The sequence below is a fragment of the Drosophila santomea genome, chromosome 2L (genome assembly GCF_016746245.2).
Source record: "Drosophila santomea strain STO CAGO 1482 chromosome 2L, Prin_Dsan_1.1, whole genome shotgun sequence".
Taxonomy (NCBI): Eukaryota; Metazoa; Arthropoda; class Insecta; order Diptera; family Drosophilidae; genus Drosophila; species Drosophila santomea.
In genome coordinates this window covers 3,031,180-3,054,830 of record NC_053016.2, presented here as the reverse complement: position 1 = coordinate 3,054,830, position 23,651 = coordinate 3,031,180, and the positions used below count along the sequence as shown (strand labels likewise).

Genomic DNA, 23,651 nt, shown 5'->3' with positions numbered 1-23,651 from the left:
GGCTGCAACATTAAACAAATCGCTTTACAGCACTGTTTTCAAAACGCAGTATGGAATTTTATAGCACGATTTCTTAATTAAAAACAAATCAAACGCGAAATGCAGAAAATTTTGTAAATAACATAGAAAAAAATCGTATATTTAAGTAAAAAGCGAATTTATAGTGCAATTATGTTTCTGCCCGAAACAGCCACCTTCTGCATCACTCTATTGGTGTACGGAGCAATCCTCTTGCTCCTGATTTACTATGTGAGTGTGGATTTCCATGGAGGAAAAACTTTATTACAGATAAATTTTTTAGGTCCTGACTCTGGCGGACCTGGAGTGCGACTATCTAAATGCCCAGGAGTGCTGCCGACGCCTCAATTTTTGGGTGATACCGAAGTTCGGATCCCATGCCCTCCTCTGCGTGCTCCTCCTACTCGGAGGCCACTGGGTGATGTTCCTCCTAAACCTGCCGATGGTGATTTGGCTATTCTACGAGTTACATCGCCAGCGACGCGATAGCCTGGGTGTCTACGATCCGGTGGACATACACAGTCGGGGATTGCTGAAGGTCCACCTAAGAAATTGTATGATTTATCTGGGTTACTACTTCGTTATGTTCTTCGTGGGCTTGTACTGGTGAGTTAGTAGTTGAAAACCGCATTTTCATCTTTACTAAGTTATCTCATCCTCCTCTCTGTAGCCTGATTTCGGCTCTGATCAAGGGAGATCCCATTAAGCGGTATGAAGACGACGAAATAGTCACGGATTTCTGAAGTTTAGCCGAATAAGCCTGCACCGAACAGAGCTTCCAGCTAATTTCTTCGTCCTAGACCGAACTACCACGCCTGGTTATAGTTTCTATTCCGCCTGAATCTGGAATTCTTCGACTAAGACAGAGGCGTACATCTAACAAACAAGTTTCCTTAAACACTTTCGCAGAATTTGAAAGAGCATTTGATATAGCTTCTCACAACCTATACCATACAAGAATGGAATAATTTGATTAGAATAATTTAGTAATTTTTTTTTAAATTTTAAAAAAAGACTGTAACACCGCAGTGTGCTCAATCGCGTTTAAAGGATAGACGATACACTTGCCCAAAAACAACCTAGTCGCACTTCATCTTCACTTTATTTATTTCATCTTTAGCAATATAAGCGTATTCGAAAAGAAATCACAAAATACATAACCATACACAGTAAGCTGTTCTTGAGTTGATCCTCTGTTATTGCAGGAAGTCGACCACCTCCTCCAGTTCTCGCTGGCGAGCCTGTTTCTGGGCCCAGCGAGCCTCCGCGGTCTTCACGCTGACCACCCAGCGATCGTGGGCCAGCTTGATGCCGCACACAGCGTCGTCCGGAGTTTTGGATGCAGTAGCGCCACCTCCCTGTGACCTTCCCATGTAGGTCTGGGCATCAGAACGAGGATGGCGACGCTGGGCGGGACAAAGTTTGCCGCCCTTTGGAAACGGAGGCTCCGACAGGTATTTCTTAAGACAGCCCTGGTGAAAGAGGTGACCACAGTAGACGCGCTCGATGAAGAAGTCCGCACTGTCATCCGTTTCTGTGTCCTCCGGGTACTCCGGTAGCACGGTACTATCACAAATGGGACAATGTTCGGTGTGAAAATCCCGGGTGGCTTCCAGGCAAAACTTGAGCGAGCGTTGCAGACTCCTAACAGGTCGGAAATTGGCCAGTGCCTCCTTGCTCATACGGATCGGCGGCTCCACGCACTGCCGGGCTATCTCCTTCGACTGGCCGTTTAGGTAGCGGACGAGCACAGCCGGAAGATTGGACTCTTGGCCGCGCAGCTCCACACTCTGCATGGGATAGCTGTCCGGAATCACAGCGGTGACTCTGTAGGTGTAGCGTCCTCCCTTGGCCACCAGCTCCACGCTCCTGTTCTTCTGCTTCAGCTTCAATTGGCTCTCTGTGCCTCCAGTCTTGATGTCCGCTCTCAGCTGCTTGATCTCCTCCAAGCACACGCACAACGGATTATCCGTTAAATACTGTTGGGCAAAGGCCAGCACTTGAAGTGCCTGTGGCTTTCCGAGGAAATCCCTGGCATAGTCGTCGATCAGCCGAGTAAGCTCTGTCAGAAGAATATCGGAGTACACACGACTCTTCAGCTCCACCAGGATTTGGGTGCTCTGCGGGTAGTTTTCTGGAAATCGAAGGCACATAGTCATCGAACGATTGGGCCGCTCCGGGTATATGTCAACCCGGATCAGGGAGCTGGAGCAAATAATGATCTTTGTGTGCGGCACCTGTTTCTCACATTTTGCTCGGAACTCCGTGACTTCCTGGTCAATAAAGCTCATCGTTGAAGTCGGAATCTGTTGCGAATTGTCTGCTGTTCTCCAATTGGACTGTTTTTGAACAGCTGGTATAAGCAATTAGTGTTGTGAAAGGGTGACAGGTAAGTTTCAAATGGTGACGAATAAAATGTACGTTTTCGGCGCTAATCGCTTAGTCAGCTATGTTGGTTATATGTCTCTTTATAAAGGGCATTTCTTGAAGGTAATAGTGTATTTAGATACATTGGTATACAATTAATGTAATAACTTTTGGAGCACTCAAGAATTTGATGAGTCACAAGAATGCATGTTGTAATAATCTCAGCCATAATATGCACTTACCCCCATCGATTTCCAACACTGCCCAGCTGACGAAAAGCCTAGCCACGTTGTGAAAACGCCGACGAAACGCGAGAGAATTTAAGCTAATCCGCGACTGAAACTAAATTAAAGCGTAGCTAAAATGGTGCTGGATCTGGATCTGTTTCGCAGCGACAAGGGAGGCAACCCGGACCTCGTGCGCGAAAACCAAAAGAAGCGCTTCAAGGATGTGGCGCTGGTGGAGACGGTGATCGCCAAGGATACTGAGTGGCGTCAGTGCCGCCACCGTGCCGACAACCTGAACAAGGTGAAGAACGTCTGCAGCAAGGTGATCGGCGAGAAGATGAAGAAGAAGGAGCCGGTGGGTGCCATGAGCGAGGATCTGCCCGCAGACGTGACCAAGGACCTCACTGAGATTGTGGCCGAGACACTGCAGCCGCTGACCGTCAACCAGATCAAGCAGCTGCGCGTGCTCATCGACGACGCAATGACGGAGAACCAGAAGTCGCTGGAGCTTGCCGAGCAGACGAGGAACACCTCACTGCGGGAGGTGGGCAACCACCTGCACGAGTCCGTCCCAGTGTCGAACGACGAGGATGAGAACCGTGTGGAGCGGACCTTTGGCGACTGCGAAAAGCGCGGCAAGTACTCGCATGTGGACCTCATCGTGATGATCGACGGCATGAACGCGGAGAAGGGTGCGGTGGTGTCCGGCGGACGTGGTTACTTCCTTACCGGAGCCGCAGTCTTCTTGGAGCAAGCTCTCATTCAGCACGCCCTGCACCTGCTGTACGCCCGTGACTACGTTCCCCTGTACACGCCCTTCTTCATGCGAAAGGAGGTAATGCAGGAGGTCGCCCAGCTGTCACAGTTCGACGAGGAGCTCTACAAGGTGGTGGGCAAGGGCAGCGAGAAGGCCGAGGAAGTGGGCATCGATGAGAAGTACCTAATTGCCACCTCAGAGCAGCCCATCGCCGCCTACCATCGCGATGAGTGGCTGCCGGAGGCTTCGCTGCCCATCAAGTATGCCGGTCTGTCCACCTGCTTTCGGCAGGAAGTGGGCTCGCACGGACGCGACACTCGCGGCATTTTCCGCGTCCACCAGTTCGAGAAGGTGGAGCAGTTCGTACTGACCTCCCCACACGACAACAAGTCGTGGGAGATGATGGACGAGATGATCGGCAATGCGGAGCAGTTCTGCCAGTCGCTGGGCATTCCATATCGCGTGGTAAACATCGTTTCCGGTGCCCTCAACCATGCAGCCTCCAAGAAGCTGGATCTAGAGGCCTGGTTCGGCGGCAGCGGCGCTTACAGAGAACTTGTCTCGTGCTCCAACTGCTTGGACTACCAGGCCCGTCGTCTGCTCGTCCGTTTCGGGCAGACCAAGAAGATGAACGCCGCCGTCGACTATGTGCACATGCTGAACGCCACGATGTGCGCAGCCACTCGCGTCATCTGCGCCATCCTGGAGACGCATCAGACAGAGACGGGTATCAAGGTGCCGGAGCCATTGAAGAAGTACATGCCGGCGAAGTTCCAGGATGAGATTCCGTTCGTCAAGCCCGCTCCCATTGATCTGGAGTTGGCCGCCGCCGAGAAGCAAAAGGGCAAAAAGGAGAAAACCAAGAAGGACCCTGCCGCCGGTTAAGCCTTAAGTCACATCATTTACTACGAAATATACTGCTAAACTAAGCTTGCAAGTCCTCAAAATTTTTGTTACTTATCGACTTATCTAATATTTATGGCATTTATAGAAACTTTATAACGATTAAACTGGATCAAGCTGTGCTCTGAATGCAATCGCAATGTTCTTTGTTATTTGGGAATGCACATTTTTAAATTAAAACTTCAACTAAAATGTAGGTCTGCGTATAAATGGTTGATAGGGAAAAGTCACCCCGGCCGGCACTTTTCGTTGTCAGGACAATATGTTTAACTTGTTTACGAAATTTTCCCAAGTTCACATATCATTTTCAAATTGAGGAGCACTAAATAGATATTTAATCATCACAATTTGAGAAAGTTGTTGAATAAAGATGTCGCATCCTAAGCGGCGTGAGAAGCCCAGTAAGGAGACTCGGTGGGACCGGATACGAAAGCGCCACCTGCAGGCGAATCCTTTGGGTCTGAAGACGGATGCAGTGCGTCGCCTTATAGAGGCGGATTACGTTGGAAGGCGAAGGGAGCGACTTCTGATTGAAGGAGAAGATCCTAAACAGCTGAATCCTTCTGTAATAATGGACATGCGGCACAAAATGGTAAATATAATATACTTTTTAGGGAATATTATCCAGATTAATGTGTATACCCTAATACTTGAAATGAACACCCTAAATACCAATGAATAATAAGAAATTTAAACAGTTTCAGAAAATACCACACAAACTTCCCTTAGCCACCATTGCTCATGACCATAGCAACTCCCTGGAGGCCACCAAGGCGCACAATCTTGAGGTGGAACAGCGATTCATAGATAATCAGCTACAGAAGTTTCGCCAGCAGTTGTCCAGGCAGTTCCAGCGGAGCAAGTCCCACCGCGTGCCTCCCACCAAACCGGATTTCAAGTTAAACAATGGGCCATTGGTGAAGAGTCTGGCACAGGCAGCACAGCACATAGATAACTTCTATAACGTTCCCGTGCAGGCCTTGAGTCAGATGTCACTAATGTGCTCCGAAACCAAGTCGGAGGCAACCAAGAGCCTGATCCAGCAACTGAGAGCGGAACCAGAGAAGCAGGCGGAGGCGGATGCGGATATGGATTGTGAATGGACGGAGCAGGAAGCGCAGGTGGTTGAGATTCCCGCGTTCATAGAGGAGCAAGTGATCTCATTTGACGCCCTAGAGTATCGTAACTTCACCAAGCAAGTCCAGGCGGATGAGAGCAAGGCGAAGCTTCTGCGGTGCCGCACTCCAAGTCCGCTGACTTCCACAGAGGAGTTCTTTCGACCCATGCGGGCGGCTGCCGAGCGCCAGATGCTCCATGTCCGCACTGTGCGCCACGAAGAGGAGCTGCTGCAGGAGAATAAGCAGGAGCAGCAGCCAGAGGGCAATCCATCCTCGCTAAAACGAGAGTCATCCACCTGCTCAAACACCAGCGATGGCATTGACTCCGTAATATCCGATTTAGCCGAGGAAGCGCTATATGAACTCCAGTTGGAAGCAGCCGAGAAGGAGAATGAAGAGCTTGACAAGGAGTTGCCCATTCCGCCGAAGCTTGTGCAGTTTCAGTTGCCCCCAAAGAAGACTCCAACACCAACCACGCATCCCATTGGAGATTCAGAGGCCGAGCCTGAACCGGAACCGCTGCTCATCCGTCGGATAGACTTGCCGAAGGTAGTGGTCAAGCCCAAGGAACCAGAGCCCCAACAGCCGTCCAGCTCCAGTGAAGATGAGTCGGAGGTGGCGCCCACCCACGAGAAGCATAAGATCATCGAGCAGCTGTTTCAGGCCAGGGCTAACACCCAGTTGGTATTGATGCGCAAGTACTTTCTCAAGTGGATACACTTCACAACGATGGAGAAGATCGAGAGAGAGCAGGGACAATCGTGTCAAGCGCGAGACACGCGGGTGCAGAAGATCAACGCCTTTCTGGACAAAGTGCGGCAGGAAAAAAGGCGCCAGCGCACAGAAACGGTGTCGGAGACCAGCAAAATCACCCAGAAATCTTTGGAGAAACGCGAGGATACCGTAAAGATGGCCAAGCAGTTTAAGAACAAGTATGTTACTGCTACACACAGATGGAAAATGTTTCTAAAAAAGGGTTTGTTTTTCCAGACTCAAAGTGCAGCAGGACATCATTGACTTACAGCGAATCAAGCTGGAGCGCCAAGAGCGACTTATTATGCAGCTTAAGCTGACGAAGCTCAGCGACGAGGCCAAGGAGGCGCGCGAGGATCTCAAGCAGGAACTCAAAACGGTCATCCGGTGCGGCGATCCCAAAGCAAAAGCCAAGGCGAAGTGCTTGCAGCTGATCGGCAGTCTGCGCGATGCGGACGACGAGGAGATGGACCGGCTGCAGGGCAAGGCTCTGCTTCAGCCACGGTTTCTGCAGCACATGCAGGAGCGGGCCACAGAGCGGAGTATGCGTCATGAGCAGGCTCGGCAGCGGAGGGTTCAGGCAGAAGCCGAACGGGAGGCGGCCAAGCAAGCTCTAGAGGAGGCAAAGGTTAGTTAACACATTTATTTGAAGCATTAACCCACCTGCATTTCTAAACAGCGCCAGGAGGACGAGGAAGCCAAGCGCCTCAGAATGGAGGTTCTTAAAGAGAAGCGTCGCCAGGAGAAAATGGCCAAGGTGCTGAAGGAGCGCGAGCGTCAGCGCTTTATCGAGAACCAGCGGAAGGCCGTGGAGTTCAGTCGCAAGCTCCTCAAACGGACGGGCATGGAGGGCTTCAAACGACTGCTGGACCGGAAACGCGAGAATCTGGTTAAGAGCGAGGAATTCCGCTGCCGGGTATGCTTTCATGTGTGTGTAGCTATTCATCACTGACAACCTCCCGTATTCCCATGGCAGCTGATCGCAAAGAACGCCTTTAGTTCGTGGCACAGCTATACGATATACAGGCAGCGCGAGAAGATCATCAAAGCGGAGACCTGTTGGCACAACATCCTCAAGCGCCGAGCTCTGTACGCATGGATGGTGTATGTGCAGAATGAGAAGAGCAAGATGCTAGTGGCGATCGATTGGCATGCCCTGCGTACCATGGAGCACTGGTTTGGGCGGTGGCATAAGTATTCCACGCACTGCCGGATGATTGAGGACACCAAGACTCGGCAGGCCATCTCGCACCATGAGTGGTAGGTCCCTGTAAAATATGAAGTCATTGCATTATTAATTTCCAATTGAACCAATTTAATAGGCACCTGAAATGGAAGGTCCTGGACTGCTGGCGCCGCTTGCCGCAAATCCTAAAGATCGAGAAGGAGACGGAGGAGCGACGACAGCGTTGGCGCATGAAAATCTGGGAGCTGTTACCTGACTACAAGCCCAGAGAGGACAGCTTATGGTAGCTACTAGATAGACTATTATTACGCCTGTTCGTTGTGCGTTTTAGTTACTTAATTTTATTTATTTTGAATAATTTTAAATTGCAATTAAGACCTTAAAGCGCTACGACTAAGTACGACTACCGAGAATAGCGTTTAGATTTGAAATACTTTAGTATCTGGGCGACAAGCTTGTGCTTTTTGCTTTTTGGTGTGTGAGTAGTCACTTCAATATGGCTCGCCAGTTGCTCCAGATTCGGTTGCGACCTGCGGCGTTGGAGGCGCGTTTGTATTCGTGCAAGGTGGATCCCTTCCACCACAAGTAAGCCTGTCTACTGAGTATAAAGGCTATGTAGACCGAAATGAGCAGAGCGTAGCATGCCACCACAAAGGAGATTCCAAGGCTAGACGCAGAGTGTGCTTAAAAGAGTGTCATTGCAAAGAAAGTATCTACTCACTCGAAGCCCTCGAACACCTCACTGCAGTCGTCGGGCAAGAGAACTGGATACCCAAGCGGTCGCACCACCATGAACGGATGGCAAATCGAAGTGAGGGTCAAGTTTGCGCCGAGCAGTAGGGCGATCTCCGACAGAGCCAGTCCAACAATGTACCACACGTAGTTCCGCTCCCCAATGCAGCAGTTTAGCCAGTAGCTGTGGTGATCTCGCCTCTTCACGCAGGTTCCACAGACGGGACAGTGGTATGCCCGCCTTGGAGTCACCTTTCGGCAGATCTCGCAGATATTCGGCTGACCATGCATCAAGCCCGATCGCTCAGCAGAGTCCATATCGACCACCTCGTCATCATCCAAACTCAGCACACTCTCCATCTGAAGTGTGGTCTGGGCCTCCGCCTGCTCCTCGCCACTTGAAGCCTCGGCAATGCCAGGCAGCTCATCCTTGGGTGTGGTTCCGTATTGAGCAGAAACAAGATTCAAGGGCGACAGTGCCTTGGTGGAGTAGAGACAGTACAAAGCGGCACAGGAGAAGAACATTAACGCGTAGTTCTCCTCCGGAGCCAGCTCCAGCAGAGGGACCTGAAACTCAAATATGATGATCATGTAGAACACGGAGAAGACCAGCCAGCTCAAAAAGAAGTTTGTCCGCGTGGCCGTCCGCTTGGCCAGTTCCATGCCCCAGATGGTGAAGCCCACCAGCGTCAGCATCAGCACAATGGCGGTCTTTGAGTTCAGAGTGGCCAATCCCAGCATGAGGGGCACAATGAATGCGGGAGCAACGGCTGCGGGCGAGATTCGCTTGGCTCCTCCGCGCCACGGCAGGCGCAGTCTATCCTGGAAGGCGATGAGCATGCCGTCGATGTTTCTTCGATCAATGGCTCGGCAGGTGACAAGTCTGTGGGGTATTTAATTGTAATTTTAGCCGGCTTTTCTTTGGAGCCTCCTACCTTGTGCAAACTAAGTCGAAGTCCACGCAGTCACAACAGCATCCTAGAATGTGGGATCGCTGTCGACTGTCCTCCGCCACGTACTCGCAGCAGCAGAGACTCCCGTTTTCTTCCCTTTTGGACTCTTCAGCCTCGGATCTCCAGGCTGCAGACACAAAATCGGAGGAGCCGGCTGACATCAAGAACATCGATTTGGACAAGCAGAAGGCGCGACGAACGCGTTTTTAGGGAGTTCCGAGCAGCGTGTACGGAAACAGTTTAGATAAGATTAGTACACGCCCTACTGACCGACTAGAGGAATGTTTCAAAAGCAATCATCAATTCCGGGTAGGTCCATTTTAATTGTTTTATTGGAGAACAACGAATTTACTCACAATTTCTCCGCAATACCGACAACTACAACAACACAGCTGACGAACGTCCCTTTCGTACAGGGTGCCCCGCGTAAAGTGAGCTGCCAACTTGTTTTAACGCTACCGCTCTGCTTTGAACTTAGATTGTTATCATTTATAATATAGTTTAAAAATTTCGGTTATAATTAATTTCAAAATACATTTTATTTAAATTTCAATTGTAAGATTCCTCTTTTTAAGTTTTCTTCTGCCTGCCAAACACTTTCACTTTGGAAAACATTTCCCAGCCTAATTTTTTCTGAAAACTGTTCCAGGCCACCACCAACTCCAAAATAGTGCGATTTTGCAGCAACCAAAACGACTCCTTCGGATTTCAAGCGACCAGCAAAGGTATCCAAGAGCTTTTGCTGATTTTCAATATTATATATGGTCTCTGAGGTAAGTATTAGATCGTATTTCTCTTCATTCCTTGATAATTCTGCGAAATTAGTCCAATCTCCAGAATATAAGGTTGTACTTTTGTCTAAAAACTTCAGTTTTTCATCTTCAGATAAAGAGTCCTCTAAATTTAGCAGGATATTTGGATATGTAATATATTCCAACACATCTTTGTTCTGAAAATATATGACATATTCAAACAAAATTTTTTCAAGACCTATTGTATGCTTACGTAGTCCTGAAAATCCACCTGTGCGCCATGTTTCATCGCATACACTCCCAGCAATCCGCATCCACATCCCAAATCCAAGACCCTTTTATCCTTCCAGAATGAGTCCTCGTACTTTTCGGATAGATATAGTAGAAGATCCTCTGTGCATTCCCATATTTTAGCACCGCCCTCGTAGACACCGGAAATTAGATCTGAATGCTTTTCCTCAGACTTCCTGAGATCCAGGTTTACCAATTGGGATTGCTCCTTTAAATCCTCCAGCAGAAACCCGGCCACAAGATGTTTTAACGCCGCTCTCCCCACCTCCATTTCCTTGGCATTTAGCTCATAGAAATCCATTGCGGAAATAAGGTTATCCAGGGGCTTTACCTTCTCCGACTGGTACCATTCGATATCCTTTGTGTTCTCCGATTCACGTTCCTCCGGATTCTCCTGCTTGCTGAAAAGATCAGTTTTAACGGCCTCTGGATCTTCAGAGGATTCCACCTCCACATCGAAATTAAATTTAAACATGCTTTGAAGCTGGAGTGTTAAGCTATTCTGATTTCAGCAGGTGCTGCCAATTTTATATCGCACTAAAATAGACAAATTATCATTATAAAACGTTTAATTTATTTAATATTTTAATATTTACCTCCTTAAATCAGCTGTCGGCACAAACCACGCTTTTCTTACCAAGATCACCCTGTCATATAGGGGTGCCAGCTTGTCTTTACGTCGTGCATTTTCTTATCGAAATTAATCGATATGCCTGAGTGGTACAAAAATATTTTGTCGCCCATCACTAGAATTGTGGTTTATAAAAAAATTACGGCTCGGTTTGGGTTTTTTATAGATTAATTTAATTTATGGCGGACCAGTTAAACAACGAGGTGAGTTTGCTGCAGAGCCCAATAGCCGATACATCTATTGAACGTCAATCTTTCCAGCCCGGCCAGCCCACGCCGCTCATGTCCATTCGCTTTGATCAGCAGCAGCACGAAAGTGCGGCGGCCAATGGAAATGAAAACGGCAATGGGACCGCAAATGGCGCCGGCGATGCCTCTGAAGATGCTGTAAATGCCGATAAAGCTGCCGGAGAACTGGTCCTGCCCAAGGCCTTGGAGGATGTGCTGGCTTTAAAGGATCAAAGGGCAGCCGAGTTCACGGTGGACGCCGATTCGCAGGGTGGCAGCGGGGGTGCTACACAGGACGGCGACGAAGCGGATGTGGGCGAGGACAGCGATGAAGATGGGGATAACCAGGTGAACGGAAGTGGCAGTCAAAAGCCCGGCAAGCAAAGCAAGGCGGAGCGTAACAAAAAGAAAAAGAAGCGAAAGAAGCAGAACAAGAAGATACGCCACCAAATAGAGTTCGAACGGCAGCAGCAGTTGGCCCAAGCGGATGAGCACGAACCGGAGGCCAAGGACTCGGAGGCCAAAGCGCCGGGCAGCGAAGACGAACAGGTTGCTGAAAAGGAAAAGAAGGACAAACGCAAAGATAGTCGCAGCAAGCGCAGGAAGGATCGGGGTGATGACAAAGATACGGACAAGAAGGCTGGCGAGGCCAATGATGAAGATGTGACCATTGAGTAAGTCCTAGCATCTCGTCCCTAGAAACCAAACTAATAATATTTTATCTCTCCCAGATATGTGCCCGAAAAGATAACCATTGCAGATTTGGCGCCAATGTACCGCCAGTTTTATCGTGTGTTCGAAATCTTCAAACTGGAGAACAAACCAAAGCCTGTGGAGAAGGACAAATCCTCGCTTGATTCTGAGTCCCACAGCAAGGACAAAAAGGCTACCGACAAACTACTCGAGGATGAAGACGATGACGGCGATGATGACGACGAGCGAAAGGAAGATAAAGAGAAGCTGTCCAAGCGAAAACTCAAGAAACTGACCCGCCTGAGTGTGGCAGAACTGAAACAGCTAGTCTCTCGACCTGACGTAGTGGAGATGCACGATGTCACAGCCAGAGATCCCAAACTATTGGTTCAACTGAAAGCCTATAGAAACACAGTGCAAGTGCCGCGGCACTGGTGCTTCAAGCGAAAATATTTGCAGGGCAAAAGGGGTATCGAGAAGCCTCCTTTTGATCTCCCCGCCTTCATCAAAAAGACGGGCATCATGGAGATGCGTGAATCGTTGCAGGAACGAGAGGACGCAAAGACCCTCAAGGCCAAGATGCGTGAACGCGTCCGTCCCAAGATGGGCAAAATTGACATTGACTACCAGAAACTGCACGATGCCTTCTTCAAGTGGCAGACCAAGCCCCGCATGACCATTCATGGCGATCTCTACTACGAGGGCAAGGAGTTTGAGACGCGCCTTAAGGAAAAGAAACCCGGAGATCTCTCCGAAGAGTTGCGCATTGCTTTGGGAATGCCAGTCGGCCCCAACTCACACAAGATTCCGCCGCCTTGGCTCATTGCTCAGCAGCGCTACGGGCCGCCGCCCTCGTATCCGAATCTTAAAATTCCCGGCCTGAATGCGCCGATCCCAGACGGAACCTCGTTCGGTTATCATGCCGGAGGTTGGGGCAAGCCACCAGTTGATGAAAACGGAAAACCACTTTACGGTGACGTATTCGGAACCAACATATTGGACCTCGACGTGAGTAGCAACATTTGAGTAACAAACGAATATTCTTATTGCAATTTCAATATTTTATTTAGAATGGCATTGACGAAGCTGATATCGAACGTAACCAATGGGGCGAACTGGAGTCGGAGTCAGAGGAATCATCCGAGGAGGAGGAGGAAGATGGCGAGGACTTGGGCGAGCAGCCGGATGAGACTGGCCTGGTAACGCCAGTGGAGGGACTAGTTACACCCTCTGGACTCACCAGTGTTCCAGCTGGCATGGAAACCCCCGAGAACATTGAACTTCGCAAGAAGAAAATTGAAGCCGAGATGGAGGAGTAAGTGAACTAATATATTTAAGATAAGACCAACACTAAGTTTACTATACAAACTTCTTCTAGCAATGAAACCCCCGTACTGTACCAAGTGCTGCCCGAGAAGCGCACCGACCGCATAGGGGCTTCCATGATGGGATCGACCCATGTCTACGACGTCAGTGGCGGTGGCGCCAACAAACAGCCACCAGTTCGATCAACCACAGATCGCGAAGGCATCGTGGAATTGGCGCTCGATCCTAGCGAATTGGACTTGGACAATGACGCAATGGCCCAGCGGTATGAGCAACAGATGCGTGAGCAGCAGAATCACCTGCAGAAGGAGGATCTGTCAGACATGTTGGCCGAACATGTGGCGCGGCAGAAATCGAAGCGCAAGCGACAGCAAACGGATCCGGCCAAGACCACAAAGAAGTACAAGGAGTTCAAGTTTTAGTTTGACAACAAGAAAAACAACTTTTCCATTTGTGCGCTTGTCAAGGATGTCATTAAACATAGTAAAAACTATAACAAGTTCGCTGGATTTAATTTAAAGGCCTGGACTTAAAATAGTTTCTATAAAATTGGATGTTGCACTAATTCAAGTCAACACAAAAGAGCTTATATCAACATGAAACATAATTACGATAGATTTTGTTTATTTTGATGTAGACTCAAAATCATTTGCGTATAACTTAAAATTTGACTTGTTAGGTTTAATTCTCATTTATACATTGAAACTTATTGCGACTAAGAAATTACAATAGTGGTTCGCTGTGTGGCTCGTGCCGGGACCAGGACAGTATCTTAACCAAACGAAGCAGAGTGCAGTGGAAGGCAAGGACTGGAGAGAACTTGTCCAGCAACTGAGTCCAAGGCTAGCTGCCTCTCCCGATCCTCCCTAAGCTAGAGCTGGAGAGTGCCACACGCTGTCTATGTCGGCTTTGACTCAACGCCCCTCAGCTGGTCACTCGTCCAGCTGCTCGCTTAGTTGGGCTAGAAGAGCCGCTCGCTTCGATTCCAGCTCGCCGTCACTTAACGTCAGCTCCTCGTTTCGTGATCCCACCGACTCGACGGACTGGGCAGGACTGAGGGGCGTACCGGAGCGATTGTGTTTGTTGTGTCGCTTGCCCTCCTTGTCCTTTTTAGCTCGCTTCTCCTTCTTCTTTTTCTTCGCCGGTGAGTGCGAGTTTGAGTCGTTCTGGAGGAGGGCTTGAGTTCCCGGCGACTGGTTGCCTGGGACTTCCGATTCGCAGGAGGACTGAAATGTAAACCATGTTAGATTTTATGTTTCGAGGATTAGGGGAACTTGCTACGTACAGCTCGCAGTTTGTTCTTGCGCTTCTTTTTCTTCTTTAGTAATTTTTCGCTTTCGATGCTGCCAATTGAGCTCAGGGAATGCTGTAAATTAATATTATTTTAGAAATTTTGCTTCACTTTAATTTTAGGTTTAGCATACTAACCGATCGTGACTTGGAGCGTCTGCGCTTGGACTTCTCCAGTTCAACATGCTCATTCTCGATGTCTGATCTTGATGTAGACCGTACTCGTTTTTTGTGCTTCTTGTTTTTCTTCGATTTTCGCGACCGCGAATGATGATGGCTGCACGCATCTTCGCTTTCCTTAACAAAGTCCTCCCAGATCTTCTCCACACCGATTTCCTTTTCATAAAGTGCAAATGCTTCAAGGTGCTCCACCAGCTTCTTGGCGCTCTCATAAGGTTCGGCCACTGAGACGTTCGCCTCCAGCCACTCGTTTTTTATTTCATTTTCCAGTTTCCGTAACCTTCGCACCTCCTCCTTCATCCGCTCCTTTTCAATGGCTTCAGCCTGGAGATTAGAAATGCATTCATGATTTTTATTGATAAAGACTTTTTGCTCCACCCAATAGTTACCTTTTCCAGCAGGGAGTTGTACGTAAGCTTCACATTTCCCGCATCCAGACTGGCCGACCGCTTATCTTCACACACGACCGTGGCAAAGTCCTCGAAGGACGTCTTTGCTTGGACAACAAATGCCTTTTCTTTTAGGATCTCCCTTATTATTTTCTTCTCGTCATGGAAGCGGGCTTTCAGGTTTTCCACATAGAACTTGAACAGATCCAGAGGTGTAGACCCGCTCTGGCCGAGCATGGCGGAGAATCGCAAGTCGGCTGATATGATGGGATACAGCTCCACCCACAGCGACATGGAGGTGAGCTTTCCCTCTTCATGCAGGGAGTCGAGCAACGCGAGGAAGGAGTCCCTGTTTTTGCGCTGCTGACGCTTCATGCGCTTCTTTTCCCGCTCACGTTCCTCGTCCTCCTCCTTCTCCAAGGTGCGAATGTGCTCCTCAAAGACTATAAGGGCGTCCTCCTTGTCCATCCCCAGCAGGGTCACATCATTCTTAAATGCAGCGTTGTCCAACAACATTACCTGCGCCTCCGACCAGGTGGTGGCATGATTGATTGAAGTCATCGACTCGAGCAGCTCGCCCAGAACCTTCATGTTGCGTTTTTTCAGCAACCGCGCTTCTTCCTTCTCCCGCTTCGCTAAATTAAATATACAGTCCTCGTATATATCGCGCCTATCCGGTTCCGGTACCACCGTCCACGTTCGCGTTCCGGCAAATACTTCTTCGCAGCGGAAATATTTCATCTGCGAGTTCATCTTATCGTTGGACATAAGAAACTGCTCCAAGTCCTCTTTTGCCTTCTTGGCTTTTAAGCGAGACTCCTCGCGCTCGTCCTTGACCTTCTGCGTCTTGTAAGCATTGAATGTTTGCTTGCGCTCGTTCAGATTTTTAAAGGCTGCGTAGCGCGGATCCTTTGATATGATTTTCACACACTGGTCCCAGTTCGCATTTGATGGCACATTGCGGTCCCGCAGCAGCTCCTTGAAGGACTCAATTGCCTCGCGTTTATCCTTAAACACCACAGCGCTATCTGACTTGTCGTCCTTCTTAGCTGCAAAGAATGACGTGTGACTTATGCTGTTTATTTTCAAAGCTTATATTATTTACCATTTTGTTGTGGCACCTCTATAGCCGCTAACGTGGCGGCCATAGCCTGGTCCATCGCAGAGGACGAGTTCTCGTTGCTGCTGGGTGTCAGCGGCGAGTGGATCTCAGGAGTGGGAATTCGGGGGGCAGCAGGTAGGGCAGCGGGCAGGATGCTAGCCAGAGCAGCAGGTGGCACCATGCCGGCCAAGCTGGATGATGTCATGGCTGCCACGGCTTTGGCGGCAGCAGCAGCTCTGGGTAGACGAGAAATCATATTACCAAGTGGCTAGCGGTGCACAACTAATTTACTCACTCTTCCGCCTTCGCTTTGGCCTTCATATCCACGTACTCCGGCGGCGGCTCCCAGCACGTCTCCTTGGTGGCCACATTGTGGTAGTACACTTTGCCCGTATCCGAGCGATACTCCTTCCAGGGACACTGGTTGTGCAGCAGCTCGGCGGGCGTCATGAGGGCCTCCGGCTTCTCCCACGAGCTTTGCTTGGTGTTCTGATTGTAGTAGTAGGGTCGTCCATCCGGCGCCTTGTGTTCCGTCCACTCGGTGCTGGTGGCCATCACACCGAAAGCGGCGGCCAGCTCCGGCGGGGGTGGTGCCGCAAATCCGGGTGGTGGAAACTGCGGCACGATTGCACCGGGCGGCGTGTAGCCCATGCCTCTTCCCGGTGGCGCTCCTCCATTGCCCACGCTAGGAGGAACATTCATTTCACTATTTTGCTATATGGGTAATGGGTGTAACGGGCGTCTACCGGTCGTTGCGTGCTGCGCCGGCCAATTCAAGTTGCGTTCGGTAATTGAAAAAATCCGTAAAATTCTCCAAGCAAATGCCGCTTTCCACGCCAGAGATGCCGATTGTGCAGGGGAACTGTCCACCCCATCGAGCTATCGAGTCAGCACAGGAGAACTGTCCACCCGGTTGAGTTTTTGTTATCGATTAACTTCAACGGAACGATAACAGTGCTTTTTGTTGTGGTTCTGCGGTTTTTGTCTTTTAATTATTCACGCTTCCTTATCAGCAAGGGTGATTTAGTCATCCTCACATACCGAGCATGTGGCGTACATAGTGTAAGTAGCAGTTTTAACTACTAAGTTTGAAATTAAGACGATTATACTCTAGCTTTCCTCCAGTTCTAGCTGTCATCATGCTCCTCCGACTGCCCATTGTGGCGGCCCGTAGGATGTTCATCATCCTCGTCCTGATGGCAATTGCGGGCTTCTTTTACATCTACAGCTCGGAAAATAAATACTACTCATGCTTCATTGAGAGCCAAGTACTGGCAACTCAGCAGGCACTAATTGCAGATGGCGAAACGAATCTCTTGGAGGACGTACTCCAGGCTGATCCGAAGCCCTCGCCCGGAAGCAGTATCTTCTTTCACGAGACTAGCTGCCGCCTATCCGATAACAGGCAGCTGGAGATGCTGAGAGTCACCGCCCGCCAGGCTTGCGCAATCGAGTCAGCGGCGAAGCATAATCCGAATTTCCAAGTGTTCGTCCTGTTCGCCGGCCCCACCTATCGAATCTCCAACAACAATAGCCAACCCCAACCATTGGTGGAGGCCCTTCTCAGCTACAGCAATGTGCATCTACGACGACTGAATCTCGAAAGCTACGCATCCGGCACGCCGATGGAGGAGTGGCTCAAAGACGGCCGCCTGTCGCGTTCAAAGTGAGTTTGACTTGACCACTCCACCCAGTTATTAATCATTACTAACAACTCCTTTTCAGGTATTTGTTTTCCCACATATCAGATTTCCTCCGCTATCTCACCCTCTATCGGTACGGCGGTCTTTATCTGGATATGGATGTGGTGGTGCTGCGCAACATGGAGAAGGTGCCGCCCAATTACACAGGTGCTGAGTCCAACACCCATTTGGCGGCTGGCGTAATGAACCTGGCAGCCACAGGCTTTGGCCACGAGATCGCCGCGTCGTGTCTGCGCGATTTTCAGCACAACTTTAATGGCAAGGACTGGGGAAATAATGGGCCAGGAGTAATAACCCGTGTGGCTCAGAAGATATGTGGCACCAAAGATATTTCTCTGATGCAGGAGGACCCAAAGCGCTGTATGGGCTTCAAGGTATTCGGGCGAGGCGCCTTTTACGCCGTACCCTGGAAGCAGTGGAGCGACTTCTTTGAGCCGGAAAAGCTGGAGGAAACCATGGCCCGCTGCAAGGACTCTTATGTTGTGCACGTGTGGAACAAACATTCGAGCAAGCTGCCCATAAAACAAGGAACAAAGAACGCCTACGCCATGTATGCCGAACAAAATTGCCCGAGGTCGTATAAGGCGGCGGGCGAATACTTCTAGTTTTAGTCGTATAAAGGGTTATTATGATCATAGTTTTTGTATATGAATGTTTACCGCTGAAAACCAAAGTCATTGCCCTTTAAAGGTGCCATTGCAAAATCCTTCACTACCTTTTTGCTTTTGTGCTGTTCGCATTCGCAGCTCAAGTCAAACGGATAAACTTTACAATTAGTCCGATTCCAAATCACACCTGTGTATGTATTTCAATACTGTAATATCATTCGATCATATAAGCAAATGAACAACAAACAAAGACATATGTGCAATGCTGTAAAAGACAGCTTAGAATACTAATTTGAATCTATAATTTATCTTAAGTGCAATGTTAACTAAACTCGAATAAGTTGGAAAATCTTGTACATACTTTAATCCAAGGAACCCATCAAGTAAAAACACTTATTTAAGTCATCACAAACAAAGTATCTAAACTTCATTTTGATAATTGTAAAATAACTTGCTTAATCGAAATGAAAGTTCATAGCCTCGCCCGTTGTTACATGCATTGCACTTGGGAATATCGCAGACAGGCACCCACGTTATCCTCCGCGTTCGCCTTGCCAGCGCCCTGGCCATTGCCGAAGTGGACACCAATATAGAACGGGGTGACAGTGCTTTCAATGCGGCAGGGCCACACGCCCGAGGAGCAGAATTGGGCGCCACAGTGAATGGGCTCGCACCCAGGCAGTGGACCCAGTCCTGTTCCTATGAAATCCTCTATGATGCACGGCATTGTAATCCGGTCGGAGCAGGTGCTAAAGAACTGGCGGGCTTGTCGTCGTCGCCACTTCAGCGGCAAATCGATGGCATTACGTATAATGCCCAGGATGTCGAAGCCTCCACTTGGACGGGGACGTCTGGAAACGGTCGGCCCCTCTGTGCTGGGCCGACTTCTGAAGAAGAGAAACCCACCGTCGTCATCCTCATCATCGCCAACTTCACCACCTGACCCCTCCACATCATCGCTGGCTGGCGAAGATGCAGGTGCTGCCGACGTGGTAGATGCCTCTGTGCTGGACCGGAGCGGTGTAGGAGTGGTTGATGTTGTCGTCGTGCTCATGGCTGCGGTGCTGGAGCTGGTGCTGGTGGTGCTGGCGGATGATACTGAACTGGCCGCTGGAGTTGAATTTCCGCTCATCATGGTCATCAGGGTGGCGGTTGTGGAGTTTGCCATGTTGGCTAGCATCTGCATGAGGGTGCTAGAAGTGGGTGCTGCAGTGGTCACTGCAGCATTGCCTGATGTTGCTGCGGTTGCACCTGCTGCATCCGACAGGGCTGCAGCAGGATTCGAAGTTGCCGTTGTGACCGCTCCTTGAGCAGTGCCATCACCTCGGCTCGCCATTCGTCCACCACCGCCGATGCGGAAGGACTGCTCATCGCATGGCTGGTACATAATGGAGCACATGTCCAGCTCCTGACGCACACAAATCCGATAGTTCTGATTGGCCAAATGTCGACCATTCTCGGCGAAGTTAAAGGTCTGCATAATGCCCTCGGTGCCGGTGTGATATTGCAGACAACCCGCCGGAGCACGCTGGCTGAAGGGGATCTGCACCACACTAATCTCCCAAATGCGAAGGGGCAGGAGGCGACTGGACAGGCCTAGACTGATGTCGATGAAGCGATCGCCCGTGGAGGTGGAGTTGCCTGTGCCAGTACTCGCATCCACTGGGCGCAGACTTCCGTACAAAGTAGATTGTCGTGGTGACGCCCTAGACCCCACATCGTAGTACACTGAAAAAAGAAAAGTACATGAGGAAAGTACTCAGGCAGCTTGCACTGCTGTATACTCACAGTGCTGACCACTGTTCTGGCCGCAAATTGTTAAGTTTCCGCCTGGTCCACCGCCTATACTGAAGACATCGCCATCGCATACTCCGGTTCTTCGGTTTGGCTGGCCCAGCGTGAAGTGATGGAAGTCAATCCGCACCTGGCTGATCTCGTCGCTCATCATCTTCACCCGCAGACTGCAGCCAGTGAAGTTGCTGGGCATAAAACTGGGGAATCCCGGCGACACAATGTAGGTCATGTTGTTGGAGATCGTAGTGTTGCAGCTGGCCAGGAACACACAGCACACCCCGAACCCCATGGCGCACTCCCCCCTCGCCAGGCCGTCCTTTTGGCGGCACTCGTAGGCATTCAGGCAGTTGCCCATCCGCCGACCATCGTCGGACATGCAGTAGCCATCCACGGGAACCGGGAACAGATGGATCACTAATGCACAGATGAGAGTAAGTGTAAGATATCATAATTAATGATTATTTTAGAAAGCCTAAATTATTATATTGTATTTACTTGCAGCTCACCTTTTCCCTTTCTGCTCTTTGTCTGGTTGGAACTCCGATCAGAGATGTGCTGCAGCGACATCTCCATGTCCAGTTCCTCCTGTATTCCCGTTTGCAGCCTAAACTCTGCCTCCTCCGCGAAAGAATCCTCCTCGAAACCGCCTGGCTCGCCCAAATGGTCGTCCCAAATATCGTAATGTCGCATTGGTGGCCAGGCCGTCTCGTTGGCCGGCGACCTGGCACAGACTGGAGGAGCCAGCCCCATCTGGACGATTAGTATGCAAAGTGCACCGACGAGGGACGGCGTTAGGTGGCCACAACCGGCTCCAGTGACTTTCTTTTTACTGACACTGCTCTTCTGGCTGAAAAACGCTTTTGCTGAGCAATTGTATTGCCAGTTGGTGTGGGACTGGTTGGCAACGTCTTGGCTCGACGTCAGCGATTTTATGGCTTCCATGTCCATGTCCACTGCCATGCCAAGTGTGTTCAGCTGAGACTCCTCTCCGATTATTTTATTCGCGCGTGCGATTCGCTGCGAAGTTGAATGATAAGTGCGCCCGTCTCCATCTTCGAGATGCGCGGATGCTGCTCGATCTCAGCCAGATGATGGTGACTCTGCGCTTGTCGGGAACTGCTTTTCGCCGTTTCTCCGCTTTTCTCCTATAATCCCCGCCTACTTACTATTTTCGGTGGTCTAATGTTCCATTTCGAATCAGCACAGAAAGAAGTGAGCGGTCAATTCACATAACCAGTAGATTGGCGTGAAATAAATAGCTTTCCGCAATCAAATATTATATGTAATGAACTTTTACATAGCAGAAACTTAAGAATAATCAATATTCTCTGAAATAATAAATTGTATCATTTTTGAGGATGCACTGCAGCAATAGCTGCTCATACTTCTGGCTACTTCTACATTGTTATGAAAACCTGAAGAGCAATATGATTTTGGTTAATTTGTTTAATGGGGATTTCCCTTAAATGATCCCCTTCAGGCGATCCATTAGGGCCACCCAGACATCCACACTTTTTGTGTTACGAAGGCGAACATGATAACATGGTAACGGAATTCTTCACGGCGTTGCAGTCTCACTGTGGTGAGATTGAGCAGTGGTGAATAGAGGAACTACGTGGAAGTGCATGGAACTGCATGGAAGTGAACATGAACGGATCCCATAGATCGCCGTACTAACAGTAGAACTTTGAGTGGCGTTCCGACGAGGCGTAGCTATATTGCTTATCAATTATACATATAAGTGGCGGAATGACGGAGTCCCTTGCTTAAGTTTTCGTACATATAAAACTTATATTTAAATATAGTATATTGGTAAGAAATAAACATATACAAAGCTTTCTCATAGAGAAAGTGAAGCAAGTTCTTCTTGATAGATATAGGAACGATCGGAAAACTGCGGACAAAAGCTTATTCTAAGGTGTAGAATAAGCAGAACATATTCAGTATTTTATCGACGTTCAACCGGAACTGGCGAGGAATCAACCTAAAATGTCTGAGAAGTAAGTACCAACCGCTTTATCAAATGGAAGTACTGTGCGAGATGTAGTTTTCAGAACTGTCAAGTTGTTGAATCCTCACCTGGAAACGGCGCCATCGGATTATTTGTACCACTTGGATATCAATGTGGCCAATACTCGGGACACCACTGAGTTGCAGCACAAATTCGGCGATGTCAAGGTGAGATAGTGCCAGTGGAATACCTCGGTATAGCTAATATGGGAGATTTTGTAGTTCATCTGCGTGGGTGGAACGGGATCCAGAATGCGGCAATTAGCCCTGTATCTACGAGATGTCTTGGGAGTCCAAGAGTCCGGCGATCCGGTGGATTTGTGCGAGCGTGGCCAACGATATGCCATGTATAAGGTGGGTCCGGTGCTGTGCGTGAGCCACGGCATTGGATCCGCCTCCTTCAGTGTTGTGCTCCACGAGCTGCTCAAGCTCGTCAAGTTTGCGCGGTGCCAGGAGCCCGTCATACTCCGGATCGGAACCTGCGGAGGACTCGGTGTGCCTCCCGGCACAGTGGTGGCCACCAAAAATGCCTTCAATGGCCTGCTTCGCAACGAGCATGAGATCGTAAGTTACAGTTTTCGAAAAATCAAATTGATCTTTGTTTTTTCTAAATATAGTTTAACGCTCAGTTGGTCAAAAGTATAAAGTATTTATTTTAAATACATTCTAGGCTATTCTCGGCCAGCGGGTGGTGCGACCGGCTCAGTTTTCCGAGGACGTGAACAAGGATGTAATTGCATTCGGTGTCGACGCCAACGACGGATTTCAGACCATAAGTGCCAACACAATGGGAACAGATTGCTTCTACGAAGGTAGGTGTTAACTTTACCCCGAACCGAACACAACACTTAACACGATGGACTTTTTCAATCAGGTCAGGGACGCATCGACGGAGCCATTTGTGAGTACACGGAGAAGGATAAAATGGAGTTCCTGCAGAAGTGCCACGACCTGGGAATCCGGAATATCGAGATGGAGGCCAGCATGTTCGCATCCGTAACACAAAAAGTGGGGGTCAAAGCGGGCGATGTCTGCGTGACCCTGATCGATCGCCTCAAGGGGGATCAGGTAAGGGGAATCCCCAATTTATATTGCCGTAAACTAAAATCCCATTGCTTATTAGGTTTCCATCACAATGGACCAGAAGCACGAATTTGAGCAGCGTCCCTTTTTGGTCGTGGGTCGCTATATAAAGAAGCTGCTGCAGCAGTGAAACCTCCAAAAATTATACATCTTATATTGGATAGCAATAAAACTGCACTTACTCTGTGCCATTCCAGCTAACCAAGTAATAATTAACAAGTTTCTTCCGTATAAGATAATATCACATAAAACATTTGATAGCAGTAAGCTATCCAGAACATTTCCATCTTGTTTTAAGAACAACTGCCTTTACACGGCGTCAAACTGATTTTAATTCGACTGAGCCAATCCGCACCAGCAAAAAGGGAGAACAATAAAGAGCAGCCAAATGAAAGGTTGCATACTTAATGAACCCAAAGTGAAGACTCACATGTTCGCACCTGGAATCCGCGAGGCGCGTCCGAGACCAAACCGGCGGTGGAGTGGATAATGCATGAATTAGCCGATGAGCAGCAAGAGCGGGAAAACCAGAACGGCCAAAAGTGGGTTGGCATGCAT

The 23,651-nt window shown here is 49.2% G+C and overlaps 11 protein-coding genes across 13 annotated transcripts; 6 read left to right on the top strand and 5 right to left on the bottom strand.

Annotated features, from left to right (window-relative positions):
- The first annotated feature begins 58 nt into the window (after positions 1–58).
- On the top strand, positions 59–1,191 carry LOC120458167 (protein cornichon homolog 4). The gene is made up of 3 exons (XM_039645723.1): positions 59–249; positions 302–624; positions 689–1,191. Exons 1-3 carry the CDS (start codon positions 172–174, stop codon positions 759–761), a joined length of 474 nt encoding a protein of 157 aa, XP_039501657.1. The 5' UTR covers positions 59–171; the 3' UTR covers positions 762–1,191.
- LOC120458164 lies at positions 1,102–2,407 on the bottom strand. Its single transcript, XM_039645721.1, has one exon. It carries the CDS (start codon positions 2,307–2,309, stop codon positions 1,215–1,217), a length of 1,095 nt encoding a protein of 364 aa, XP_039501655.1. The 5' UTR covers positions 2,310–2,407; the 3' UTR covers positions 1,102–1,214.
- Positions 2,408–2,639: 232 nt separating this feature from the next.
- On the top strand, positions 2,640–4,406 carry LOC120458161 (serine--tRNA ligase, cytoplasmic). Its single transcript, XM_039645716.2, has one exon. It carries the CDS (start codon positions 2,749–2,751, stop codon positions 4,252–4,254), a length of 1,506 nt encoding a protein of 501 aa, XP_039501650.1. The 5' UTR covers positions 2,640–2,748; the 3' UTR covers positions 4,255–4,406.
- A 194-nt stretch (positions 4,407–4,600) lies between these two features.
- Positions 4,601–7,742, top strand: LOC120458157 (trichohyalin). The gene is made up of 6 exons (XM_039645711.2): positions 4,601–4,864; positions 4,971–6,322; positions 6,381–6,771; positions 6,823–7,059; positions 7,120–7,403; positions 7,466–7,742. Exons 1-6 carry the CDS (start codon positions 4,643–4,645, stop codon positions 7,614–7,616), a joined length of 2,637 nt encoding a protein of 878 aa, XP_039501645.1. The 5' UTR covers positions 4,601–4,642; the 3' UTR covers positions 7,617–7,742.
- LOC120458162 (palmitoyltransferase ZDHHC23) lies at positions 7,655–9,440 on the bottom strand. 2 transcript variants are annotated; one of them, XM_039645718.1, is made up of 4 exons: positions 9,371–9,440; positions 8,997–9,168; positions 8,051–8,944; positions 7,655–7,996 (listed from the first exon to the last, which is right to left on the bottom strand). In XM_039645718.1, the coding sequence occupies exons 3-4, from the start codon at positions 8,899–8,901 to the stop codon at positions 7,816–7,818; spliced, it is 1,032 nt and encodes a 343-aa protein (XP_039501652.1). In that variant the 5' UTR covers positions 8,902–8,944; positions 8,997–9,168; positions 9,371–9,440; the 3' UTR covers positions 7,655–7,815. The 2 variants fall into 2 exon arrangements, with proteins under 2 accessions (XP_039501652.1, XP_039501651.1); XM_039645717.2 differs by lacking the exon at positions 9,371–9,440 and having other exon boundaries at positions 8,997–9,184.
- Positions 9,441–9,534: 94 nt separating this feature from the next.
- LOC120458165 (histidine protein methyltransferase 1 homolog) lies at positions 9,535–10,757 on the bottom strand. Its single transcript, XM_039645722.1, has 3 exons — positions 10,654–10,757; positions 10,020–10,594; positions 9,535–9,963 (listed from the first exon to the last, which is right to left on the bottom strand). Exons 2-3 carry the CDS (start codon positions 10,530–10,532, stop codon positions 9,553–9,555), a joined length of 924 nt encoding a protein of 307 aa, XP_039501656.1. The 5' UTR covers positions 10,533–10,594; positions 10,654–10,757; the 3' UTR covers positions 9,535–9,552.
- Positions 10,752–13,430, top strand: LOC120458159 (splicing factor 3B subunit 2). Its single transcript, XM_039645713.2, has 5 exons — positions 10,752–10,891; positions 10,949–11,589; positions 11,647–12,616; positions 12,679–12,923; positions 12,987–13,430. Exons 1-5 carry the CDS (start codon positions 10,868–10,870, stop codon positions 13,354–13,356), a joined length of 2,250 nt encoding a protein of 749 aa, XP_039501647.1. The 5' UTR covers positions 10,752–10,867; the 3' UTR covers positions 13,357–13,430.
- A 111-nt stretch (positions 13,431–13,541) lies between these two features.
- Positions 13,542–16,751, bottom strand: LOC120458158 (pre-mRNA-processing factor 40 homolog A). Its single transcript, XM_039645712.2, has 6 exons — positions 16,191–16,751; positions 15,899–16,131; positions 14,794–15,842; positions 14,363–14,728; positions 14,220–14,300; positions 13,542–14,160 (listed from the first exon to the last, which is right to left on the bottom strand). Exons 1-6 carry the CDS (start codon positions 16,595–16,597, stop codon positions 13,867–13,869), a joined length of 2,430 nt encoding a protein of 809 aa, XP_039501646.1. The 5' UTR covers positions 16,598–16,751; the 3' UTR covers positions 13,542–13,866.
- Positions 16,752–16,812: 61 nt separating this feature from the next.
- LOC120458163 (lactosylceramide 4-alpha-galactosyltransferase) lies at positions 16,813–18,622 on the top strand. Of its 2 annotated transcripts, none has more exons than XM_039645719.1 (3): positions 16,813–16,957; positions 17,021–17,561; positions 17,621–18,622. In XM_039645719.1, the coding sequence occupies exons 2-3, from the start codon at positions 17,035–17,037 to the stop codon at positions 18,201–18,203; spliced, it is 1,110 nt and encodes a 369-aa protein (XP_039501653.1). In that variant the 5' UTR covers positions 16,813–16,957; positions 17,021–17,034; the 3' UTR covers positions 18,204–18,622. The 2 variants fall into 2 exon arrangements, with proteins under 2 accessions (XP_039501653.1, XP_039501654.1); XM_039645720.1 differs by having other exon boundaries at positions 16,836–16,957; positions 17,010–17,561.
- Positions 18,623–18,689: 67 nt separating this feature from the next.
- LOC120458160 lies at positions 18,690–21,271 on the bottom strand. Its single transcript, XM_039645714.2, has 3 exons — positions 20,507–21,271; positions 19,995–20,414; positions 18,690–19,934 (listed from the first exon to the last, which is right to left on the bottom strand). The coding sequence occupies exons 1-3, from the start codon at positions 20,958–20,960 to the stop codon at positions 18,697–18,699; spliced, it is 2,112 nt and encodes a 703-aa protein (XP_039501648.1). The 5' UTR covers positions 20,961–21,271; the 3' UTR covers positions 18,690–18,696.
- Positions 21,272–21,655: 384 nt separating this feature from the next.
- On the top strand, positions 21,656–23,294 carry LOC120455490 (uridine phosphorylase 1). The gene is made up of 7 exons (XM_039641733.2): positions 21,656–21,812; positions 21,875–22,000; positions 22,055–22,178; positions 22,233–22,574; positions 22,681–22,822; positions 22,885–23,078; positions 23,134–23,294. The coding sequence occupies exons 2-7, from the start codon at positions 21,990–21,992 to the stop codon at positions 23,221–23,223; spliced, it is 903 nt and encodes a 300-aa protein (XP_039497667.1). The 5' UTR covers positions 21,656–21,812; positions 21,875–21,989; the 3' UTR covers positions 23,224–23,294.
- Positions 23,295–23,651: the final 357 nt, after the last annotated feature.